General features: G+C 45.1%; 1 protein-coding gene across 1 annotated transcript; it reads right to left on the bottom strand.

The window, feature by feature from the left end:
* Positions 1 to 2,838: 2,838 nt before the first annotated feature.
* SLC25A4 (solute carrier family 25 member 4) lies at positions 2,839 to 5,126 on the bottom strand. Its single transcript, XM_088524644.1, has 4 exons — positions 4,950 to 5,126; positions 4,263 to 4,749; positions 3,645 to 3,785; positions 2,839 to 3,310 (listed from the first exon to the last, which is right to left on the bottom strand). The coding sequence occupies exons 1-4, from the start codon at positions 5,058 to 5,060 to the stop codon at positions 3,153 to 3,155; spliced, it is 897 nt and encodes a 298-aa protein (XP_088380770.1). The 5' UTR covers positions 5,061 to 5,126; the 3' UTR covers positions 2,839 to 3,152.
* Between the last annotated feature and the right edge of the window lie 18,866 nt (positions 5,127 to 23,992).

Below are 23,992 nucleotides of genomic sequence, written 5' to 3'. Positions count from 1 at the left end.
CACAGATGCATGCAAGTACCAAGGCAGGAGCAGCAACTGTCAGTGACAACCAGGCCTCGCAAAACTGGAGTTTAGGGAGCACCTACAGCTTATCTGCAAAATTTTGTATTTTGCAGCTTTGCGGAGATGATAGCTGGATTCTAGCTTACATTTTTAGCAAGCTTTCTGCTGAGTGCCATGGCCTCAGTGCAACACTGCTTTCAGGACAACAGTTATTTAGTTAAAAGGTTTGGACTCTTACCCAGGTAAATGGATCTTCGTGAGGCTGCCTGCATGCGGGTAAGCCAGTGCGCAGTAATGCAGAGGTTTTTACCTGTAAGTGCACTTCCAACTCCGCTATTTCAAGTACTCCTCCTCCCCATATGAACTCTTCAGTATTGAGACTTCTATTTTCATTTTAACTCCCTCTTTGTTACTTTATTTTTCTTTCTAGTATGTAGTAACTTAGTATGTAGTAACTTAATTTTGACTCTTCTGAAGTTTCTTTTTCTTCAGATTCTCCTACTTGTTCACATACATAATTCCCCCAAAGATTTCTGTGCATTACAATGTCACTTTGGCATCTTTTTAGTCAAGTAGGACCTTCCTCTGAAGCATGTAAACACAGACTGTTCAGAGGTCAATGCAAAATGAATAGCAAATAATTATAGTGTCAGTATGCTTTATATATATGTGTGTGTGTGTGTGTATGGTTGGCAGACAGACAGACCTGACCTCTGCAAAGACTACAGGCACTGTGCTGGGAAGCAGAGGGAGGAGAAGAAAGAGGGCAGAAGCAGGCAGGGAAAGGTTTCAAATTCACTGCAATAAGGACCTTGAAGAAGAGTAGGAAGAGGTTTTCTGCAATAGTTCAACAAGCTACAGCCCTGGTTTGCACTGCTTGGGAAACAGTAGACCAGGTATGTGGAGAATCAAGTATTTAGGCAGTGACTAGGAGATGAAAGGACTAGACAAAATCCTAAAGAGGTAATACTGTTCATGACAGAAAAGGAACCAGAAAGTGCTTGTGAGTTTAAGGAAAAAGGCCGTCTCCCAAAGCCAAGCAGTTCCATAGTTTAAGGAAGGTTTTCTCCCAAAAAGCTTGCTTTCTGGTAGACAGTTGTTGTCCCCAGCTCCTCTTAGTAGCTTCTCCTTGCCTGTATGGAAAGGAGAGCTGCTAATCTGAACCTACAGCAGACACACTTAGATCAACAGATTAATTAACAGGGAGCTGGAAATGCCTGTATATGTAAAAAAAAAAAAAGAAAGAAAGAAAAAGAAATGTAAATACAAGAAGGAGATAACTGGAAACCAAAGCACAGAACTCAGAGAGACAGAAACTCAGTTTTGGGGCTCACGGTTGCTCTGCTACTTCTCTCACGCGTAAGCCTAAGCTGCTCTCCTTACCAGCATACTCATTTGTGAAAATCATAGAATACAGTCCCAGAGCCCATGACTGAAGAGCTGCAGTCACACACCATTTTAACCAAGACACCATCCACAAATACACTATTTTGAGGAGCCCTGTTGCATTTACTCAGAATTTCTTTCACAGAGCAAGGGCTAATATTCTTTCCCTCAGGTCACTTCCTGCAGTAAACTCTCCAGCAATGCTTAGGCAAGAGGGCTCAGAAAAGGCAGCTTACAGAGGGGATGGCACCTGCCACCATGTCCCATTTTGAGCCCCAAGAGCCTCTTCCTTAGGGCAATACTACACATCAACTCTACTAGCCAAGACAGCATCTGCTCTGAAGCCTGTACACAATGTGGAGAGTGCCAGCTACCCCAGTAACTTGGTCTTCTACCTTAAAACACATCTAGCACACTTCCCAAACCCGTGTTTCTGCATTGCTTTTTATCCCTTGCTGGAAGGGTGACACTGGACAATTCAGAACCTTAGCAAAATCTACAAGTCCTGGAGTGCTTAAACTCCACATGTGAAGAGGCAAAGATACAGCTGGGGGTGGGGGGGAAACACTTACTTGGGTATTACTTGTGTAGTGCTACCATTAAATGCTCCTCTTTAAGCCTAACCCCTTTCCTAAGGTATACACAGCAAGCCTGCTTGCTTACGTGTAGTTTAACTGAACACCTGAAATAGGCACAACACACTTACCCTTCCTTGCCCAACTAGAGAGCCTATCAGTCAGCTTACAAGTATATAATATCTGAAACTTAACAGTTGCATTGAGCATCTTCTAATTTCCTGTGGTAATTAACTCAAGTTGATAACTACCAACTACATCATTATTGGAATAACACTTAGGTCAGAAGTTCCACATTATAGAACATTTCAAAAATAATTACAAGTTCAAATGAAGTTATACTTCAATGTAGGGGTAATATAAACAAATTAGCACAGAGCAGCTATGTCTATTGGGTAGTCTACAGCTTGCAGCTGTGATCTCTCCCAAAACACTTGTTTTTGCAATGGTGGCATTATCAGCACCCATCCTCTCCTACTCCTCCTGTAATGTTTTGATTAAAACTTCAGATTTTGTCAGTACAAGACCAAGACCTTAAAGCTCATGTAATTGCAGTGAGTTGTATTTGTACTGGAAACACCAGGAAAAGTTTAATATATTAATTTATTTCATCATTTCATTTGAAGTTCAATTGAACATCATTCAGACAACTTTTTGCTTTGTGAAGATATATGGCATTTTTGAAACACAGTATTTTGCATAAAATACACTTGAAAGTTTTATTAGGCCCTCAACCACATGATCGCATAACTTGTCAGTGAAGGGGATTTCAAAATAATAAATTAAAATTCAGTTTTCAAAGAAATCATGTTTTAAATGCTATCATGCTGTTGGGGAGCTAGAGACCTCACTTAGTACAATAGGTATTTGAATATCAAATTTATTCAGGAATTCACATTTGATATTAAATAGGCATAAAATATTTAAGTCTTGTCTCTAGACAAGATGCATTACCTGATATTTGAAGGCGTATGTAATATATACACAGGTTCCAATACAAATGTTGGAAGAATTTTCATAAAAAATATATTAGTGTGATATAGTAGACAACTTCAATTAATGCATCCTCATAATCAGATATGTTTCTTAAATCCCATTCTCAGTTTCCCTAGGAAATACTGTTGTCCATCACAAGAGTGTATTTTTAAAAAAGTTGATTGAGAACAATTGAACTACATGATGTCAGCTTTAGACATATTTCTTGATTTCATCGTAAAGTACTAATACAAAAGCTCCGCCCATGCCTCTCAACACATTCGACCAGGCACCTTTGAAGAACGCCTTGGATCCTTCATCTTTAGCTATCTTCTTCCAGCAATCAATTGTGCCCTTGTACATAATATCAGCTGTGGAAACAGACAGACAGGTTAGAAGGTTAGGAGCTACACAGCAAGTTTGTTTTAACTTTGCTCTCCACTCTAAGGATATCAAAAAACATTAATTTAAAAAAATGAAGGATCAATTCATTGAGTCATTTTAATTCTCCAAATGACAATCAAAACAAATTAACTCAAACACCTATGTAAACAGGCAAGAACTAACATGTCTTCCATCAATGTTTAAGTATTCCTAAGAAAAGGCCATTGGCTTTCCATAACAAAAAATACACTGCATACAACACATCCCGCTTAAGAAATTCCTTCTAGTGGTGGGACACTACGGAAACAGATTCACTCTTACCTCCCTTTCGGCCAGACTGCATCATCATCCTACGCCGCACAGTATCAAAAGGGTAGGATACCAGCCCTGCCACCGCAGTGACAGTCTGGGCAATCATCCAGCTCACGATAATATGCACGTTCTTGGGATCAGGCAGCATACCTGTCATCAAAAACAAATGACAAGAGTCAGGATAGAGAAAAAGAAGGATCACCTACCCCGGACACCACTCAACCAAGGCAACAGGACTATGCCAGCAACTTCTCTCCACATCCATATCTGACTATTGTCAAGTGCCAGGAGTAAAGCAAATTGATAGTGTTTTGGGGTTTTGTGATCAAGAGTCCCCTTCATGCTCCTTCACTAAAAGGCCAAGTCAGTACATAACAACCCTTAAGAATGGGGTGGAGGGCATACACTGGCAAGGGCCTGAAAACACTCTGCAAACAGAGCTTTTCCCCAGAGGAGCAAGCTGACAGAGGCAGGAATGCATTTCAGAAACATCGGAGCAGACTCCAGCACTGGCACCCTGAGCTGGTGCTGCGCCAAGCCCTGCCTATTCCTGCAGGGCAGGGTGCCCTCGAGAGTCTTTGCTGGTTGGAACCCTTTCTTGCCGTCACTTCTCCATCAGCCTCTTACCCTTGGCAGTGTCATAAACACCAAAATAGGCTGCTCGGTAGATGATGATGCCCTGGACAGACACATTGAATCCTTGGTAGAGGCCCCTCAGCCCATCAGACTTGAAGATCTTGACGATGCAGTCGCCCAGCCCAGTGAACTCCCTCTCGCTCACTCCTTTGCCCACATCAGCCGCCAGCCGGGTCCTGGCGAAATCCAGCGGGTAGACAAAGCAGAGGGAGGTGGCTCCCGCAGCACCCCCGGACGCCAGGTTCCCTGCGAAGTAGCGCCAGAACTGCTTGTGCCTGTCCACTCCCCCCAGGAAGATCTGCTTGTACTTGTCCTTGAAGGCAAAGTTGAGGGCCTGGGTGGGGAAGTACCGGATGACATTGGCCAGGTTGCCCCTCCAGAAGGAGATGATGCCCTGCTCCTTGGGGATGCGCACGATGCAGTCGATGATGCCCTTGTACTGCTTCTCGGCGGTGATCTGCTTGCTGGCATGCTGGACCTGCGGGCAGGGCAGAGGGGGCGCAGCGGCCGTTAACCGCCACGCCGCGGCCGTTACCCACCTCCCGCGTCCCGGCAGCTCCCGGCACCCGGACGACCGCCAGCCCAAACTCAACCAGCCCCAGGCGCTTCCCCGCTCCCTCCCGCCCGCCGGGCCCCACCTCGGGGCGCAGCTCCGCCAGCAGCGCGCCCCCGCCTCACCTGCAGCAATAGCTTGACTCTCTCGATGGGGGCGACAGCCGTCTTGGAGATGGCCGCGGCGATGCCGCCGGCTAGGAAGTCCTTGAGGAAACTGAGCGCTTGGTCACCCATGCTGGCAGCCGCTCCGACAGCCCGTGCCTCGAGAGAGCCTCCCCGCCCGTCCCCGGCTGCCGCCCCCGCCGCCGCCGCGCTCCGCCGGCCAAATGGCCCCCCTGCCCCTGGCCTCCCCTCTTATACCCCGCCGCCTCTCGCGATAGGAGGAGGCGCCCCCCCGGGGCTCTCACATTGGCTGGGACCCCCCAGCTGCACCCGCCCCCGCCGGGGGGCGCGGGACAGCGCCGCCATGTTGTCCCGCAGCGGCCCGGGGCGCGCTGGGATCGGGACGTTTAAAGGGCAAATTAAAGTTATCTGCTCGCTGCCGGGGAACGCTATGTCAGAGCATGTGCCTGCTGTATTAATAGCACTGCGAGGCACCGCAGGGGACGAAGGAAGCTGGCAGGAGTGCCTCTGGCGGCCTTAACTGTTCAGGCACAAGCCTAGGCTGGCAGGAGGGCACAGACGCTTTGCTGAGGTGGCTTTGGTGCAGCAAGTCCTCAGCATGGAAGGCGCCAAGCGCCGACCTGCTGTGCGGGGCTCCCGCCACCGCTGTGGACGCAGAGCAGCAGGGCGCGCAGTCCTGTCACACCACGGTGCCTGCCGGGGCGTCCGTGCAGCGTGGCAAAAGGGTGCGCAAAGGTCCTCGGCGTCGGTGGCCAGGGAGGGGGAGCCCTCTGCAAGTCAAGGGCATGGGAGGTTTCCACACGTGTGACACCGGGTGTGAGCGTGCAGGGCTTGCGGTGTTCGCATGCCCCGGAGTGCTCCACAGGACACAGCTTTCCTGGGGAGGAGGGCAGCAGGTTTCCCCGCTGCTTCCCCTCGCTTCAACCCAGCAAGGTCAGACCCTCCGCAAGAGCTGCAGTCAGTCACCTCCGAAGGGGACGGGGAGAGGGAGGGAGAGGCTCCAGGAAGCACATGCCAGGGAAGCTCGTGTTGCTGGACTCGCGCCAGGCGTAAAGGAGCAGTAAAGGCGCTCGTGAAAGCCTGTTTTCATTCAGCACCTGGTTCCTGGGGAAATAGCTGGGTCTCACATGAAGAGTATGTTGTTTCCTCGCATGTCCTTTCTAGCCAGGGCCCCTATATGAAAGCTGGGAGGGCACGATTCACCGTTAAAAAGCTGTGTGACTTTATTGCATCAAATCCTTCCCTGAAAGCCAATGCCACAAGTCACAGGCGTGTACCCAGACCTTTCTCTGAAAGTCACTAAGTTATGCCCCGCAAGACTCTGCTTTACTGGGGAATGCTTAGTGCAACAGGGCCCGCTTTGATTTGGTAACATAGTATTGATAATGGAAATAGGGTTCACCTTAATATAGAATGAAAAAGAGTGGCCATTCTGTGAAGAGACATTCCCTTCAGGACAGCAAATCTCTCTTCACTGGCGTGTTTGTGAGCATGAGTCAGTGACACTGTAAATGTGATCCGCCGTCTCCCTCGCCCTCTGCTGCTCCCAGGGCTGTTGAGGCAGAGGTCTTCTCTCATGAACAGCTCTCGGGGAAGCCGCTAGCAGCTTGAACATCAAAGCGCACCCTTTGCACCCCTGCTGTCCTGAGCAGATGGAGCCCTTCTCCAGCCCTAAAAGGGGGGAGGAGAGACCTTATGTGGGTGCCCTTTCCCTGGGCTCAGCGGAGGGTGAGAAAGGCTGTGAGGCGCTTACTAGAGACGGAAAGCAAGCGCCAGCAGGGCATATAAGGGATCCCCGAGACTAGACTGTGAGTCAAGGGGAGCGCTGTTTGATATATGTAGCTGGCCGGTACTCTTAACCTTTTCTTCCTCGTCCTTCCCTCACCGTGTCTGCTGTCTCCCTTTCTCACAGGAAGCTGAATATCCCCGGAGCAGCTCGGAGCTGCTGCCGGCTTCGCGCAGAGCCCTGGCGCGGCGGTGCTCGTCCCTGCAAGGTCCCCTCCGCACAGCTGTGAGTGTGCGGCCGTGCGGGGAGCCGGGCCGAGCGCGGTGTCGGTGTCGGTGTCGGGGCGGTACCGCGCAGGAGGGCAGCGGGGGGCACTGGGCCACAGGGCAGCGCTCGCGTGAGGCCGCGGCACGGCCGCCCTCCCTCCTGTGCCACATTCAAGTTGTCCTCCTGCAGCCTTGATCGTACGAGTTTGGGCTGGGTTGTGAAGTTAGTGATGCACGTTGTGGTTCTGCTTCACACAGGCTCTTTGGTGTTTCTGTTGCATTAATACTGTTTATTATGACTGCAATGTGTAGATAGAGAATAGTTACTTTTTGTACTTCTGGTCCTACACTTCTGTCTCCCCTGAGCCCAGGTGTCCACTGCTTGGAGATACTGAGCTTTGAAACAGTGTTAATGAAAGCTGGGGCAAGACACATACCTACTGCTCTGGGGGATGTGTTAATTTGGTTTTTTTGTTTGTTTGTTTTCCTCTGTTTTTGCTCCAGAAACCTATTTCGCTGAAAGGTCAAACCCACCATCAGGTTTGATCTACATGATCTGCTTCTTATGCCTATTATGTTAGGAATTCGAATGTAACCTGTAAGGGACTTTGGGCCCTCCTCTCCACCTCACACTCTCAAACTTTTGGATGAAAGGATAAACATTTCTGCTGTTTGGAAACGTGGAAAAGTAAAAGGAACTGGGATTTTCATGCAGGAGGTTGGTGTTTGGTGTTCTCTATTGAGAATGGTTACTCTCTTTCCCCTTTAGAGAAATGGTTAAAACAGCTTTGAAAACACAAGCCTCACTTGTTAACTTATGGAAACCTAACTTTTAAGCCTCATCTTTCTTGGATGTTTGCACTTTGAGAAGGTTAGTAGGCTTTTTTTCTAGGGAGGGGTGCAAAAAGACACTGGAATTTGTTCCTAAAAGTTCTGAGCTAAAAATAATAACCTAGATCGACATGTATAATAAAAAGAAAGAAAGAAAAAAAGAAAAAAAGCAGCTGCATTGTGCTTTGATGTTTGGATAGTCAGGGTGAAACACTACAGATCAGATTTTACAAAGTATTATGTGCCCTTGTTTATTTGCATTGCCAAGACGCTAGGAACAGTAGACCATAGTGTTGAGATTAGGGCAGACTGAAAATGGGTAGTGGGGGTAGCTTTAGCTGAATATTGGTGTTAATTGGCCTTTTGAGGAATCTCCGTAGAGCTGAGGAAGAGGAATCCTGGACAATATGTGTAAGCAGCTTGTTGAGAAGGGAAATGTTAGTGCTGGAAATAGTAGTCAGGGTCAACATAGGGTATTTTTGCTTCTTAGAGCATGTTGGTAGTGTGAGCGTGAAGAGTTGGAGGAGAGTAAAAATTTCAGGAGAAAATGACAATGGGAAGTGGATATGAAAAAGATGAGAGGATGTGTTGTGATAGGTCAAGCACTACAAAGAACAATATCCATAATATGTGATAAGTAATAAATGGAGATCTGTAGGAACGAGCTATTCATTTTTCTTTTGGCAGGGAGTTGTGCAGATGAGGTTTAGAAAGCAAGCATTTGAGAAGTACATTAAAAATTGTAAAAGGCATCCTGGTCTTCAGTTAAGTTGGAAAGATATGTTAGAAGGATGGCACAGTAGAAGGAAGAGAGAATTAAAGGGTTGTGGTGAAATTAAAACTGGCCATGGGCTGACCAGGAATAGAAGCTGAAAGCACACCAGGGCTGAGGTTTCTTCACCAGACCTCACACTTCAAGATGTAAGTGTGGAGAGCAAGAAGCAGAATCCACAAACACATCTGTGCTAGAGAAGAAAGACAGGGCAGGAGGAAAGGGGCAGAGATAAGGTGGGTTGGTTCTGTTTCTGAGTGCGAATGCACATAAGCTTCCTCTTGTTCCCTTGAAGTAAATGTAAGGTATGTCAGTTTGAGGGAAAAATGAGTAATTTCAATTGTTGTTTCCAATTTAATAACTTTACTTTATAAATTCTGTCTATTCTCCAGTTTGTGTGGTTTAGATGCTCTCAATTAAGCAGAAAAGGTTAGTTAACATAAATCTATACAATCCAGTAACATAGTAACATCCTTCACAAGCACTAGTCTAACTGTGATGTGCATTCCTTCATTGTTATTCCAAAATTAATTTATCTGTACTGATTCATCCATCACTCAATTATTGTTCATGGACAGGAGTCCTGCTGAAGACAATAGAAATGATGTCTGGAAAGGAACTAAGTAAAGGTGCCAAAATTGGGCTAAGAGTTAATATATTTTCTCATTAAACTTGCAACATAAGCTACTGTGATAATACAAAAAGTTAAGATCATATTTATTCTGTGGAAATATCAGCAAAGCTGATTTGGTGCAAACATGCAGAAGAATTTAAAAGCCTATGTCTGGCTGAAAGGAATATTGTATTTTTTCTTTCAATTTAGATCTCCACAGAAAAAATATTCATTAGCAAACACACATCATTACATGAGAGAACATTTATCCCTTCCTGGGACCCGTGATTTTTGGTTGTGCTTCCAGAAAAAAATACTTGTTGGGAGGATCGCTGATGTTTGTGTATTTAATAATAATAAAATAATAATAATAATAATAATAATAAAATGAATAATATGAGGTCTGGAAGTTCTCATGCTTTAAGACAGCCTTTCAAAAACAGTGACGTTTGGACCAAAGTGCTGCTCAAAAAAAGTGCACTCCTGGGGTACTAACCTGTATGTTTGCTGGATACTTATCGCCTGCCTTCCTACATGCTACCTTGAAATGCTCTATTTCGAGTCAGTTTTGTCTTCTTTTCCCTAAAGACAGTAGTTTGCTTTTGAACTGGAGACTTAAGTTCAAGCCTGTGAAGTCAGCGGTTGCTCGTCTGCCCGTTGCAGTTCATGCCCTGAAGTGCACTCACCGCATTGCGGGGAAGGTAGGTCAGCAGCAAACGGTCTCCAGGACTTCTTGCCAGGTGTGTGATGAGAGTAAAGCTAAGTCATGGGCTGGAGCTTTCTACGTTGTCAGTAATACCTGATAAAGGCTCCGACATACTTCCCGATGCTGCCAGCAGTATTGTGCCAGCCATGTTGTGTTTCCTGTTCAGGAAAATTAATTGTTCACCTAGTTCTCCTGCTGCTCTAGCATTTTGGCATGTTGGGTTGTTTCCAGACTGGAGAAGAAATGAGTAGTGTGAGTGTAGAATTGAAAGGCACCTTCCTAAATTGCATAACCTAGAAAATACGTATGACTGTATTTTCAAAGCTTAGTTTTCTTTTGAAAAGTGACAGTATTAAACAGCTTTTCTGACTCCAAGCTTGCAGCTTCTTCAGGAAGTGCTTTGAGTTGAAACAATGACCAGCAGGTCACCCAGTCCTGTCTGTTCAATACAACACTGTTTGCATCGTTCCTGCAGGACCCTGGTGGAAGGTGCTCATGTTGAGCTTTCAGTAGCTACAGGTGATGTTTGCAGGTTCTTCAATTGCCCAGCTCTTTCTGTAATGATAGGGACTAATTCTTATGTTCACGTAAACCAGGAATCACTCTTTGAAGCAGCGATGTAACACTGGTATATGCAAGGGAACTGTGTGGCTTTGGGTTTTCCTTAATAAGATGTTTGCGCTTACTCTTTTAACCATTATTTTTATATCTGTCTTAGTGGGATAATGAAAATCTTGGTTCTTGCTCCCTTCAATTCATTTTTATCGTCCTTTGGCTGCAATACTTTTAGGGTGTCAGAAAATATGTAATTTTATCCTTTTAGTTTGCTTCTAGGTTTTATTTTCCAAGCTGCTTCTGTTTGCTATTTTATTGTTCTTGAATATTTTGTCCTTCAAAAATAAACCATTTTGTCAGGCTCATGGATAAAATTGAATAATTTCAATGGTTTATGTGGTTTCCATCTCCTATTTCTGGCAATGCATCTCATTATAATATAATCCTTTCCATTTTAATAACTGTATTGCAGTTAGCACCTGCTCAGATTATTAACTGTTCTTGTCTGCAGACATTCGGTAGAATTTTTCATTCTGTGGTTTTAATTCAGATTAGTCTTCTTTTCTGTGAGCTAGTTCTGTTTGCTTGCTGGCACTAATCTTATTTTTCATTTACTGGTAGGACAAACTGATTTCTGACAGCAGTATATTTTTAACTGAATTGCAGCTTTGTGCTCAGTCAAATAAACTGCATCATAATAGCAAAATAAGGTAACTATATTTTATATTATAGAAGCAGTTACAGGCATTACGTGTAGAGGTCACTGTTATACATGCTTAAAGCAGATATTACCACAGCAAATTTAATACAGATCCAAGCTTATTTTCACACAATTGAGAAATATTATTCAGTGTCTGAATCATTAGTTTCTTCTCACCCTATGTAGAGGAGAAGTTGTTCACAAATATATTGCATTTGTAATCAGATAGCATTAATCTGATTAAGCCAGACATGTTTGCATAATAAATTGCAGTATTACATTTTCTGTACTTTCCAAGAAAATGGCAAATTAAGGCCAGTATCCCACCATACCTTCCCCTTTTGAAGGGAATTCAGCCAAAGATTTTATCTTGAGTCACTGTCTATTGAAATTGCTGGGAGTCTGTGATTGTTGTTAGAGAAAAGGATCAGTATCAGCTTAATGAATGGAAGTAATGAAGTTGGCGAGATGATGTGGGTGTCACAGTATAGTTTAATTAGGAGAGTGGGAATTCTGTCCCTGTTAGTGACAGCTGAAATTGGTGAAATGAGGCAAGTTAAAGGGCCTAGATTCCTTTTAAAATATAAGCATAGAAACACTAGTAGCAGCTTTCTCATTTTTTCCATCTGGGATCTGTGCTTTTGCCAGTCAGTTTTCCTCATGAGCCGTTTTCCTCCAAGACTGCCTTGAGCCAAGCTGAATCAGGTATTTGCTGAGAACAGCATTAAAGCATAAGCAAGAATTTTTCAGCAAAAAATCCTCAAGCAAATATGCGTGAATGGAAAAGAGATCTCCAAAGCAGCCAAAACCCATGGAAGAGGGTACCCCTGGCTGAAGAGCATAGCCATGCCTCTGAGGGGAGAGAAGTAGCTGAGACTGTCTGGTATCTGTCTGCATTAGAGTTTATTTTTGCCTCCTTGCAGACAAAGTCATGAGCAGAAATAACGGAAATCATCAGAAAAAAATAGAAAAAAAAAGAAAAAAAAAGAAACTAGCAGAGAAGGGGGTAAAGTGATGAGGACAGGGAAGAAAGAGAATTCAGTGAGTGGAAGTAAACACCCAGTGATGTCTGGGAGAGCTGAAGGTGCATGTGTCCCACTGGACCCCTTTCTTTGGCTTGGTCTGGGCAGTGTTTGTCTTGAGAAGGGGGTGTCAGATTTGCTCCTTTCTGTCCACTCGGGCCTCTATGTTCAACCTGAGTTCTTAAAAAGGGGCAGTAACTGGAACACCCTCTGTGTGCTTTGCTTGTCCAGCTGGACCGAGGTTCTGGCAAATCAGTCTTGGTGTGTTGGTCTGTGATCTCGTGTGCTCCTCACTCAGTCAGCAGTTGATATTTAGTGCTGGGCCTTTTCGTTTGCAGGGATCCAGCCTTTAAATTTTCCCAACTTCATAAGCAATTTTTTGTAGTCAACTGAATTAGACTTCTGTTACCTTGGAAACTTAGAAGATAAACCGGATAATGTGAATCCTGTATGGATGGCTGTTGCAAAGTTAATTTTGTAGAACTGATGTGCTCAGTTTTAGTGCCCTTTATGTAAGTAAACATAATTGTTAACACTTTCTGGGTTTCTCCTTTTTTCTCTGAGTTGAAGAAAGATATGACTTAGTGGGCTTTCTTCTCCATCCCGCACTTCCCTGTTAATGTCCATATATCTGAAGAGAATGCAAGTAAGAACAAGTGTTTCCACTTCTGCACTGCAAGAGGCTGAGACTGTAGGACAAGGCTATTGTAAAGTTCAGTAATTATGGGACCCTGGTGCTCTGGTATGGCTTGATCCACACATTGCATTGGAGGTGGATGCATGACTGAAAGAAAAAGCGATTAAAGTGCATATGTATCTTGTAGAAATGTATATATGCCTCTCGCCCTGCTCTTGATATTTAGAAAACACTACTGTGTCTCTGTAGTCTGACCTACTATAACACAGGATATAGCATCTGCCAAAGGCTCTGTGTGTCCAACCTTACAGTTAAACTAGGCAAAAGATATCTTTGAAAAAGACATCTGAGACCAATTTAAAATAGGAAGTGCTGTCACCGTGTGTGCTGTATGCACCGATAACGTATTTTACTGTTTCAGAACTCAGAACTGCTTCAGCACAAGAGAAGCACCACCCCTTACTAATTTAAAAGCAGAAAATACCTTTTAATCCCTTCTTATAAATCACGAGAAAGGAGGAGAACACTACATTAGTATGCATTCTTAAATGGTCTTTTTTGCTTGAAATAAATGTGTACAGTAGTGTATCAATGTATTATAAAGGTAGGTATGAAGGAGTATATGCTGTTAAAGGTATCATATGGGTCAACACTGTGCAAAAAATTGCCCTTTAGTTCCATTCTGTGGATGCAGTGGTGGAGGTAAGTGAGCTGGTCTCCTTCTTCTTTACAGCTATGAAGGGGGGAAAAAAGGATATTCTAAGTATATAGAGAAGTGGGGAAAATAGACATCATGGGAAAATGCATCCAGAAATGGAAGAGCCTTGAAATGGAAACAGTCAAGCTGGAATCAATTATCAGGATCCTGTAAGCCGCTTCCAGGATTGCGGTGGTGGAAGGATCACCCACAAGCTGTATGAATCTGTTGCTTGTGAATGTTTGCCTTCCCTGCAGTTTTGTGAACTGGCACTGTTTTCTGTACATAGATCTAGATCCCACGAGTAAGATCAGAAGGGCAAATATACAGATATTTCTCTAACTGAAAATAGCCTTTGTAGCTTCCATACATTTCTTCTGCAATGCCTCTGTAAATGCCATGCCTTGTTTTTATGAGGCATTTTTTTAGATTGGAGGCTACCTCTGGTGGAGGTTACCACTGCTAACTGTGCAGAGGCAGGAGGAGTTAAAAGGCTGCAAGGTTGTGTTTTATGTGACAAAACACTGCCCCTGCTCTGCAATAGCTTTTTATCACATGCTTTTCTTCTGCTCTGCCCCTTACCTCTGCAAAAAAAGACCAAAATACCTCAAGGAGGACCCTCCTGTCCCTCTGCTTCTTCCCCTTTCTGCTGTCCTGCTAAAACACGGTTCTTTCCAGCAAGCCGAGGAGGTCTCGCCGCCGCGGCCTGCGGGCGAGCGGCCCCAGAGCGCTGCGCTTCCCCCCGCGGGGCCTGCGCGGCAGCAGGGACGGCCGGGCCTTCACGGCGGCGGCCGAGAAACGCGCGTTCGCTCCGGGCCCTGCTCCTGCCGCCCGCCCGTTGGTTTTGGCGTCGTCCTTCTGAAGCAGGGTTGTTTTCCCCGGATAGCTCAGCCTGGGGCAGGGCCCGGGCCTTCCAGAGCTGGGCTCGCTCAGGAAGCCTGAGATGCCAAGGAGGAGACGGGGCCTCTCGCTGCTGGGCCCGTGCCCAGTTATTCTGGAATAACCTTTCTGATAAACAGAATCCACATGGGAAGGCTTTTGGGTAGAGGTGCATGGCAGTCTGAACCAGCTTGTAATGCTGCCCTCTGCTGTGGAAATTCAAAAAGTAAAATAAAGTAAAAGGCAGTGGTAAAATTCTGTAGAACATTCAAATGTGATTGGGAAGGCAGGAGTGTGTGAATAAAAAAATTGTTTCATCCTCTTATGTCATATTTTGCTTCAACCAGATGACATGTGTCTTTAACCTCCCTCCCCTTTCTTTACTAGCGCCTCAACTAGCGCCTTTATTTGTGCCAGCACTCATAGTGTCCCCACGGCCATGAGAAGCATCTCATCCCCCAGAAAGGAAACTGTTGTATTGTTGTATTAACAGGTACCCTTGCACCTGTTTGCATTTCTCCTGAATCCTAAGACACAGAGAAAAGAATTTCCAGCAGTAAATCAGATTTTTATAACTTTGTTATTTTGGTGTCGTTGTATGGAATTATTCAGTTCTCTGTTTGCAAACACTGCTGAAGTTTATATGGCTGTGTAGAAACTGCGGTCATGCGAGATGTCTAATTTAAGCAAAGGATGCTTAAATTAAAGGCACGTTTTTTTCCTATCTAGTCTGTGAGCCAGCATGGAAGCAAAACAGAAGTTTTCATCAGACCTGTCAGGAAGTGCCGTGAAGGGCTATTTCCTAGTCCTCACGCACTACAGCCTTGCTAGACTCAGAGAACAGGTTGCCCTGGATCTCTGCACATCTGCAAATATCCCTGGCAAGTGCTGAGAGCAGTGCAAGGGGCTGAGTTCTGGAGCAGAACTGCCACATCTGGGCTGTTTTCAAGGCCCTAATGTTTGTGTCATTGAGCATGGTTTTCACGTTTCCCTTTTTGATACTGTTTATAAATCCCTTGTCTTCATTTTCTGTGCCTCAGATATGCTGCCCAGACTTCAGAGGCTTTGATTTAGCGAAGCAAGTACAGCATGGCTTAGAGACCAAAAAGATGAGTCGCTTTCCAAGAAAATATTTTTTTCACTTTCTGACCAATTAAAAAAAAATAAAAAAGCAGTCATATTCTGAACTCTGTCCCTGATGGTGGTGCCAATACATAAAAGCAGAACTGGTCAATAACTGTGTGGGTGACGGAACTAGTGTTGTCCTGTGATCACTACAAGGGACTGTAATCATTAATCCTGATTCCTGCTGGGTTAGCAACTCAGCAGGACTTGTGGTGATTTGTTTCTGTAGCCATCTCATGAATGATACAATAAATCAAACCTTCTCTTAAGATAAGGGGGAGTTGGTTAATGATTCTTTAAATGCAGGGTTTCCCTTTGAGAAGTGGCTGTAACAGTGGGTGCTGTGAGACTCTATGTTAGCTCTCCCCTGCAAATATTTTGAATTCTGCTAAAGAGAAGCCTTTTACTAAATTCAGACCTGCCAGCTCGACCTTTAAAGGTGAGGCCACGTGTGCTTTTGTGTTGTAAACAGTAACTAGTGCTTGAAGCTGCGACTCTGGGCCCAGTTTGGGAATGATAGGGGGAGAAGCAGTAAGTGGCTGTTTCCTGTCCCCTTCCACTCAGGCTGCAGTTTTCGCTCCTCAGTTTTGGTCTCCCTTGGCTCTATATGCCAGGTTCCCTACGCAGAAAAGAGAGGAGAGGCGGCAGCAGTGGCAGGCTGGGATGTTCAACTGTGGTGGCTGGAGAGCCTGGATGAGTAGCACAGTGACCATGGTGCTCTCCACATAGCCCAGCTTCTTGGTTAGGGCAGGCTGGGTTCCTCCACAGCAGCATTTGCAGAGGAAAATGGTTCTGAAAGGGCAGGAACCTCTAACGTTTTAAACCCCCTGGCTGACGTCCAGCAGGATGTGCTCCCTCCAGCGCCTGCTTCTGCCAGCTCCGCGCCCCAGCGATGCGGGTTGTGCTGTTTCCACAGACTGTGCGTACGTCTCATGCTGTGTATTTGTTGCTGATCCTTCTTCGCTGGAGACTGGGTGCTTTTTTCCTGTGCTATAGCCTTTATTCTGGGGGAGGTCTAGTCACAGAAGACCTGTTAAGGAGTAAATGTTGGCGTTAAGCACGTTAACAGATTGTCTTAAATGATTCACTGCTGTGCTGGCTGGTTGTTTATGATCTCTGATATGTTGTTTATATAAGGCAGTGTTTTTGCAAACCTGGAAAGCCCTATGCCATTCCTGTACAGTGCAATGAGAATTATTTCTTCCATGGGCTGGAGCTTTATCCTGCGAAGGGGGAAGGGAAACAATTTTCCACTGACCATATAGGGTAGGTGACATATTTGAAGTGGAATTGGACCCCTTTTCTGAGTGATTGAACCTCGAGTCAAAATAGGTCAATCCTCCTACTAACCTGGGGCTCTGTGGTTTTTAGTATATGTGAATTGGGCCTTCTTAGTGGTTTTTTTTTATGTTTTTCTCAGGTTGGTAAGCTGAAGAAAGAGATAGTCAGCAGGAGTTTTGGGCAACAGTTGGGTGCAGGTAAGAATGATTTGCTTTATCCTGAACCATCTAGCTGTGGGGATATAACGTTTTAACTCTTTAGAAACGTTTTCTCAAACACCTTTTTTTTTTTTTCGGTAGCTGCAGCTGTGTTTGCATTCAAGGCACGCATGATAATTTCTGAAAAAGGGAAACTATGTGAAGTAACCAGATGATTTAAGGGGCAGGGAAATAATCAAGTTTCTAGTTGCTTTTCCTTTTTCAAAATACGGCTGGACAATCCTTTGCTGCCTCCTCATCCTTGGGCTCTCCAGCAATCACTCTAATGATTGTTCTGAAGACTAAAAATATAACAAGCTTTTCATTATTTTTAGAGTAATTATTCTTGCATCTCCTCATCCAGAAACAGCTATGCGTACTAATTCTGATATAATTATCTGTAACTTCAAATGATTGCGTACAGGTCACTGCAAGTACCCTGACTATTTTGTGGATTGTTTTTGTTTTGTTTGTTTGTTTTGGGGGGAGGGGGTACATGATTATTTGGTTTTATTTCCATTTTATTCTGAATAATTGCAGGCAGCAGTTCACCTCTGCTATTCCATAAGCAAGAGAGAGGCAGCTCTGGAGATTCAAGGGTTCTCCCTAGGTACACATTTTCTCCCATCTGTCTCTAGCAGGGAGAGCCAAAGACTGCTCTGGAGTGAGGTTGAGAGCTCCTGAGGATGCTCTGATTGCTCTGTGTGTGTGTGTGTGTGTAGAGACATCAGCTCCAGCATGGTTATTAATCACTAACTTCCAATTGCTTCAGCACAAGACTTCCTTCCTCTTCCTTCAGCACTGTCCCACAGACCAGAGATATTTCAGATTTTTGGGTGCAGATGGAGCTTTTGTTGATGTCAGTGTCATCACAGCAGCAGACGGCTCTGTGGAAGGGCCTTTGCAGTCCTTGCAGATGGCTCCACCGCAGCAGCTTCTGGCTCCTCCAGCCGTGGCACATGAGGACGGCTCGCACCGAGCCTGCCCGGGCTCTGTGGGCACCCCTCCGGCAGATGTTGCTCTGAAGTGTTGCCTTGATAGAAAGAGTCACTCTCCACTGAAGGTAGCAGGTGATAGTTGGTGAGGGCATTGCTTCCTGCTTCTGTGTAATCCAAGTTTCTCCACAACTGTGGAGGACATGAAGCTGTCCTGTCAGAGAGCTTAGAAAGTGGTTTTAAGAGGAGACTTTCTCCTCTGTTTACCTTTGGGAAAAGGTTTTTGCCTTGCTTATTGCAGAGTGGAAACAGTAGGCCCTGCTTCACCTCCTACATCTCCTTTCCCCAAGGAAGGAAGTGTCCTTGCTGTTCTCACCAATAGCCCTAAGTCTTCCCTGCTTCTTTCTGCCTGCTGTTATTTTTAAGAGGACCAATGCTCTGCTGACAGCAGATCCCAGGATTTGCATAGCCGGCAGCAGGATACACGTTCTGCATAAGGAAGCAGCCATCCTCAGGCACCGCTCCACAAAACCTCTTCTGGGGCCTGGCCTCCTTCCTCAACAAGCAGCTTATGCAAAGGGGGAAACAGTTCCAAGACAGATGAGTGCCCACTAATTCCCATCCAATCTGTGTGACCTAGCAGAGTCTTCTGAGAAAAAAAAATGCTCTGACTATTTTGAAGCTGCTGACACAGTTTACAGAAACCAAAGGACTTAGTGGAGTGCTACCAACCCCAACAAGTGCAGTGTCACCGCTCTGTAGAAAGAGCAGCATGAGGTAAAACAACACAGCAGCAACACCCAGAGGTACAGCACCACTTTTTTTTGAAGTGCAATTTTGATAGGTAGTTTAGTTATCAATAGAGCAGAAAAAAGAAGAGTTGTGCTCTCAGTTCTGTTCTTTCTCACTGTGGGTCTCCTCTATGAAAATTGCCCGGAGCTGCTTAGGCCTAGTGCATGGTGTGTGAGAAGCCAAGGATGCAGGCCTGCAGCCCATACAGGGTTCTCATGGTTCGAGGGCAGCTCCTTCCACCTTCTCCTTGCTGGGCGCACGTTCCCCTTCTCCCCCCACACCGGTACCAGCAGTTCTGTAGTGCAGCACAGGCCAGGAGCTGTCAGCAGGCCCTCAGCACTGAGCTGAGGCCCTTACGGAGGCTGGGGTAAGGGAATGTCTGGCTGGGGCCAGGGCTGAGGACCAAAGTGACCCTGCTGGGATGGCCGTGCATCCATTTGTGGCACAGCTGAGTGAGGAGCTATGCTTTGGTTGTACTTCTTTGCTCTTAGGTGCTCTTGATTTGTTTCTTCCACCTCCATTTATTTCCTTCCAAATGACTACTGCACCATGTGGTCCATAAATTCCACTTCTGCTTTAGGGCAGTGACATAGAGAAAACTGTGTATGGAAGAAAACACGAAAGGTTGGTGCTCTGAAGGTAGGCTGCAGGAATCTCTCATGGGCAACCAAAGCGAAAAAGGGGCTCGATATCTGATGTATGCTATAGCTCTACAGGTAGAAGCTGATCGTGTATTATGTACCTCAACACAATGCAAACAGGCGAGATTTGTTTTTTACTTTGTAGGGTTTCCTAGTGGCTCTGCATCTAGGTTTTAGATACACAGTGTACAATGTTTTTCAGCGTTCCTGTAGTTGCATCTGAAACACATACTTTAAAATGCCCCCAGGTGTCCCTGTGAAGTTCGCCTTTTCCAAGGAACTAGGCTGCTTTGGGAATGTTTTACCGCTAGATGGCAGGGCCCTCTTTGGGTAAGGGGAGCACGGGCTTGGTTGCGCTCAGCGCTGCCTTACTGCCCATCCCAGAGCGGATCTGCCCTTGGGTTTATCCAAGGCTCGGCTGGAGTGCTGCAGAGCTGGCACTGTGTGGTGGTGGCCCTTGGGCAGCACTGGCTTGCACTTCTGAACTGAATAGATATCCGAATTGAGTGCCACAAAGCTTCATATAATAAGATAAAGAAAAAAAAAAAAAAGGAGACTGTGTTTTAACTGCAATTAAACCACAGGTCAGCGCTGGTGAATTTGTTAGCGAAATCTCTGCCTCTTGCATATGTGCCATGCTTGCTGTGCCAAGCTCTGAACTGCTCAGCTAGTCCTTGAAACCAGTTGCAGAGGAGACCGGCCTGAGTCAGGGCTTTGGAATCTGCCCCAAAATAGTTGGAACCGGCAGTTTGCTGCAGCTGAGAGACCCAATTGGCAGCTTAGAAAAGGGATCTAATTTTCACTCATTTAGAACAGTTTCATCTTAGTGTAACCTTAATGAGTTCAACTGAATGAAACTTGTGTAATGTGCCAAGAAGCAGGATGCTTAAATTTGCGCTGGAGTTGCTATAAGCCTCGTGGTATAAAGGTGCAGAAGTTCTTCAGACTTATTGATCCCAAATATACATGTGTGTCTGGGCAAAACAGATGTAAAACTCCTCAATTTTCACATGGAGCATCACACATTAGCAAGTGGACGTGGCTGTACTTAGATCAGGTCTACATGACTCTTATCATGAGACCACGAGCTAATGAGAATGTATGGTAATTTATATACCAAACTCAGTTCTCTGTCATGGTCTTTAAAAGGAGCAGCGTATCTCTGCACTGTAGCATCTAGAATTTCTTTTTTAATGAGAATTCTCAAAATTTTGCATTTTTTTTGCATTTCTATCTATCTAATTTTAAGGAGTTAATTGACTTATTTAAAAATTATAATGAAAAATTAACATTAACTTTAGCAGGGCGCATGATACTTTAAACAAAACTGTTCAAGGCAGAATAAGCTCTTTTGCAAAAAAAATCAAGATTATATTTTGTGGGGTTTGAAATCAATTTATTTCTCCTTCTTCAGTAAGCCTTTATGCTTTAATCCAAATATTAGACATTCTGTTAAAAATATTTAAACTGTGTTTGTTTATAAAAGGAATTTGGTTGAAAAAAAATGAACGTGTTTACTGAAACATACTTTTGTGCAGAGCCACTTGAGAAAGGCTCTTGTTTGACACACACATTTAAGCAAAAAGATGTTTTTGAATGCAGTGAAATGCGACACGCGCAATCACTTGGCACATTTTAGGAAGCAACGTGTAGTATTAGCTTGCATGGCTTTGTCATAAACGACACTGCGCACTCATTGCTTGGATCATTGCTTGGATTCTTGGGGTTTACTGAAATGTAGGAAGCTTTTGGCCAGCGTTGCCCACATGCAGATCTGCATCTGCTTCCAGGGGAAAATCACAGCAGGGCACGACTCAGGTTGCCCACATCACACCGCGCCTCACACACTCTCTTGTTTGCCCGTAGCCCTCTTTTCGGCCATATTTGGCCGCATGCAGGGGCAGATTTTAGAGCACCTGAAGTGGTGCGCTTGCAGACTGTGCATATATTTTTCAATGATATCAGATGCGAGCCCTTGGCCAGGCTCCTGAGGGAGAGCCCACGTGTCTAGTGCCCTTGGGGCCCTGCGAGAGCAGCCGTGAAGGGCTGGCAGGGCCGTGGCAGCCATGAGGGGCCGGTGAGGCCGCAGCTCAGGTAGCGCCGCGCAGGCCGCGCAGGGACGGAGCTGAGCAGCAACCGCTCGAGGTAGAGCCGTGCCAGGCCGTGCTGGTGAACACATATTTGCCCTGGCACCTGAGCTCATTCTAGCAAAAATACCTCTAAGCAAGCTGTGATTTTACTGAGAAAATGCCCTGTGTGGATGAAATTCTCTCTTTCTTACATCACACTGCTTCTTTTTCTTTTTTATGAAGGTTCTCCTTTGCTCTCCATGCTGTTGAATACTTTCATTTTTCTGTGATCCAGCTTCCGAAACCTGACGTACCACTTCCAGCTGTTCTTCAAGACTGGCAAGCAGCAACCTCATATACCCTCCAGGTACCAAACACTGCAATTCTTCCTGAACCAAGAAACAGCTTCTGAAAAAGGAAGTCTTTTTTGGTGATGGAGTTGGACCAGATGGAGATATAAACTTGAATGTGTTTGTGTCTGTATGTGTATCTGTTTTATTGTGGGAGGATATTTAATAGTTCAAGTCAAAATTACTTCTTCCCATTTTAATTTCCCCTCCATTTCCATTTTAATTTCCTGCCATTCCCTCTTGTTCCTGCTGCTTATTTGGCAGCAAGGGAGACTGCTGCCATGGATTGTAGTACAGTTTTCAGTATTTTAGTTAAAGTCTGCTTTCCTTAGATCTCCTGTGAGCATGAGTTTTAAAGTACTACAAAACCCATAAGCTAACACTGAAGCAGCTTTGCCAGAGGGAGGATGCACAGAATTAGGATCAGGGAGATTCCTTTAATAAGGGTAGAAAGATACTGAATTAAAGGGGAAGATTAAGAGGCATGAGATTCACAAGATCTCATTTTATTTCCATGTTTGGTACAGAGTGGATGTTGTTACTGTGGGCAATGTGTCTCATCCCCTTGGTGGCAGACAGAGGTCTGTGACTGAAGTGCCTCGGTTTGTGGAGTGCCCAAGTGCTAGGGAGTGACAGAGGGTCCCATAACGATCTGGGTGTCCTCAGCGGTCTGGTTTGTGCATCTGAGGGGTGCAGTGAACAAGAGGGAAAGAAGACACAGCAACAGTCAGCTCTGTGAAGACTGTGCACAGACCATATGCTGCACAAAACTCTTAAGAACAAGCTATTTTTTGTCAAAGTATGGGCTTACTGGTACCTTTCCACCATGCACATAGGCAATAATGAAAATGAGGTGAATACTTTTTTCTGTCTTTTCCTTCCTGCTTTCTTTGTCTTTCTTTTTTTTATCCATTAAAAAACTTTTCCTTGAGATGTTACTGATGGGGTGTCAAGATGAGTCCTGCAGTGATTTTTGAGCCTCTGGAGATTTGGGCTTGCAAGTGATCCAGAGACACAACAGAAACAAATCTGGCAGCCACATGCTTAGACCTAAAACACAACAGTCCACAAATCTTGTCTGGATGCCAGAGGAAAAAGCGTGAAGACATTTGGGCTGCACGAGCATCATGTCACCCAGCGTGCTGTGTTAGATCCTGCCTTGCCATGGAAGCACGTGCTGTTCTAACTGCTGCTGACTAGGGAAACTGCGACAAAATGGGAAAACTGCAGTGGTTATGCTGCTGTCCTCCTAAGCATTTGGAGGGTAATGTCTTAAGAGAACTCTGCAGCCACATTCAGTATGCGAATCAACAGCAGGAAAGGAGGGGTCATATGGGTATGTTATACTGGAGAATAATAGGGAAAAGAGGAGAAAATGGGCTAACTGGAGAAGCATCCTGCAAGGAATACATTAGGGCAATAGCATAAATTAATAAGGTGTTGCAATTGTTGTTACCTAGGTTATTTGAAGCATTGCAAAATAGAGGAACATCATATAGCAAAGAAAGACAAAGAAACCATCTGATCTTTCTCCTCTCCTTGCCTCGGAATTTTGCAAGTTAGTTTCTGTAGGCAGTGGGTGACGCGGAGGTTGCAGGGCTCCAGCTGGGCAGATGTGCTCATTACTGCTTTCGAAGGCTGTTTTTGGCCTGTTCATCCCCTCCAGGAAAGCTGCCTGCCAGGTGCAGGCTGGGGAGATGCATTAAGTGTCTCGCTGAGAGCAAGGGAGGGAGTGAAGGGCTGGCTGGGCACCAGCCGCTCACAGGAGGAGACACAGATATTTTCAGTGTTGTGTTGTGACTGGTGGAAAGAAGAGGAGGGTCAGGGCAGGGCTGGAACCTGAGCTTTAGGCTGATAACAAGGTAACTTTTGGAATCCTTTAAGTACACTATTAAATTCTCTCTGTGTAGGTATTTGGGGACTTACACAGATTTTTTTTTTTCAATAGCTTAAAAAAATACCAAAAGAGAGAGATTGCTTGATTGGCTTTTTTGATCACGATGAAATTTTCACTCTTGCTTCAAATGCCCTTCACAATGCTTGCTGTTACTTCTGACCTGCTCTACTCTCTTTTTGTGTTGCCTTCCCATCTCTGTAGCATGGGGCCTCTGCTCTCTGCTCTTCCCCCATCTGCTCTCAGTACTTCTTCCCAGTTGCTCTCGTGTAGAGGGTGCATTTCTCCCATTAATAACCTCTTAAAAGCCTACTGTTACCTTGGTACCTAGGAGTGCTGTCAGAATAGATGATTA

The sequence above is a fragment of the Tinamus guttatus genome, unplaced genomic scaffold (genome assembly GCF_059628265.1).
Source record: "Tinamus guttatus ecotype Peru unplaced genomic scaffold, ASM5962826v1 Tinamus_guttatus_pri_ptg000213l, whole genome shotgun sequence".
NCBI classification, from domain to species: Eukaryota; Metazoa; Chordata; class Aves; order Tinamiformes; family Tinamidae; genus Tinamus; species Tinamus guttatus.
The sequence above is the reverse complement of the archived record's forward strand: the minus strand, read 5'-3'. Positions and strand labels throughout refer to the sequence as shown.

What these genes read in the sequence shown, in the direction of transcription:
- SLC25A4 (XM_088524644.1), bottom strand. Translation starts at nt 5,060, where the DNA reads ATGGGTGACCAAGCGCTCAGTTTCCTCAAGGACTTCCTAGCCGGCGGC. An exon ending in GAGTCAAGCTATTGCTGCAG is followed by an intron (nt 4,750 to 4,949) that starts GTGAGGCGGGGG and finishes CCCTGCCCGCAG; the next exon opens with GTCCAGCATGCCAGCAAGCA. An exon ending in GCAGTCTGGCCGAAAGGGAG is followed by an intron (nt 3,311 to 3,644) that starts GTAAGAGTGAAT and finishes CTGTTTCCACAG; the next exon opens with CTGATATTATGTACAAGGGC.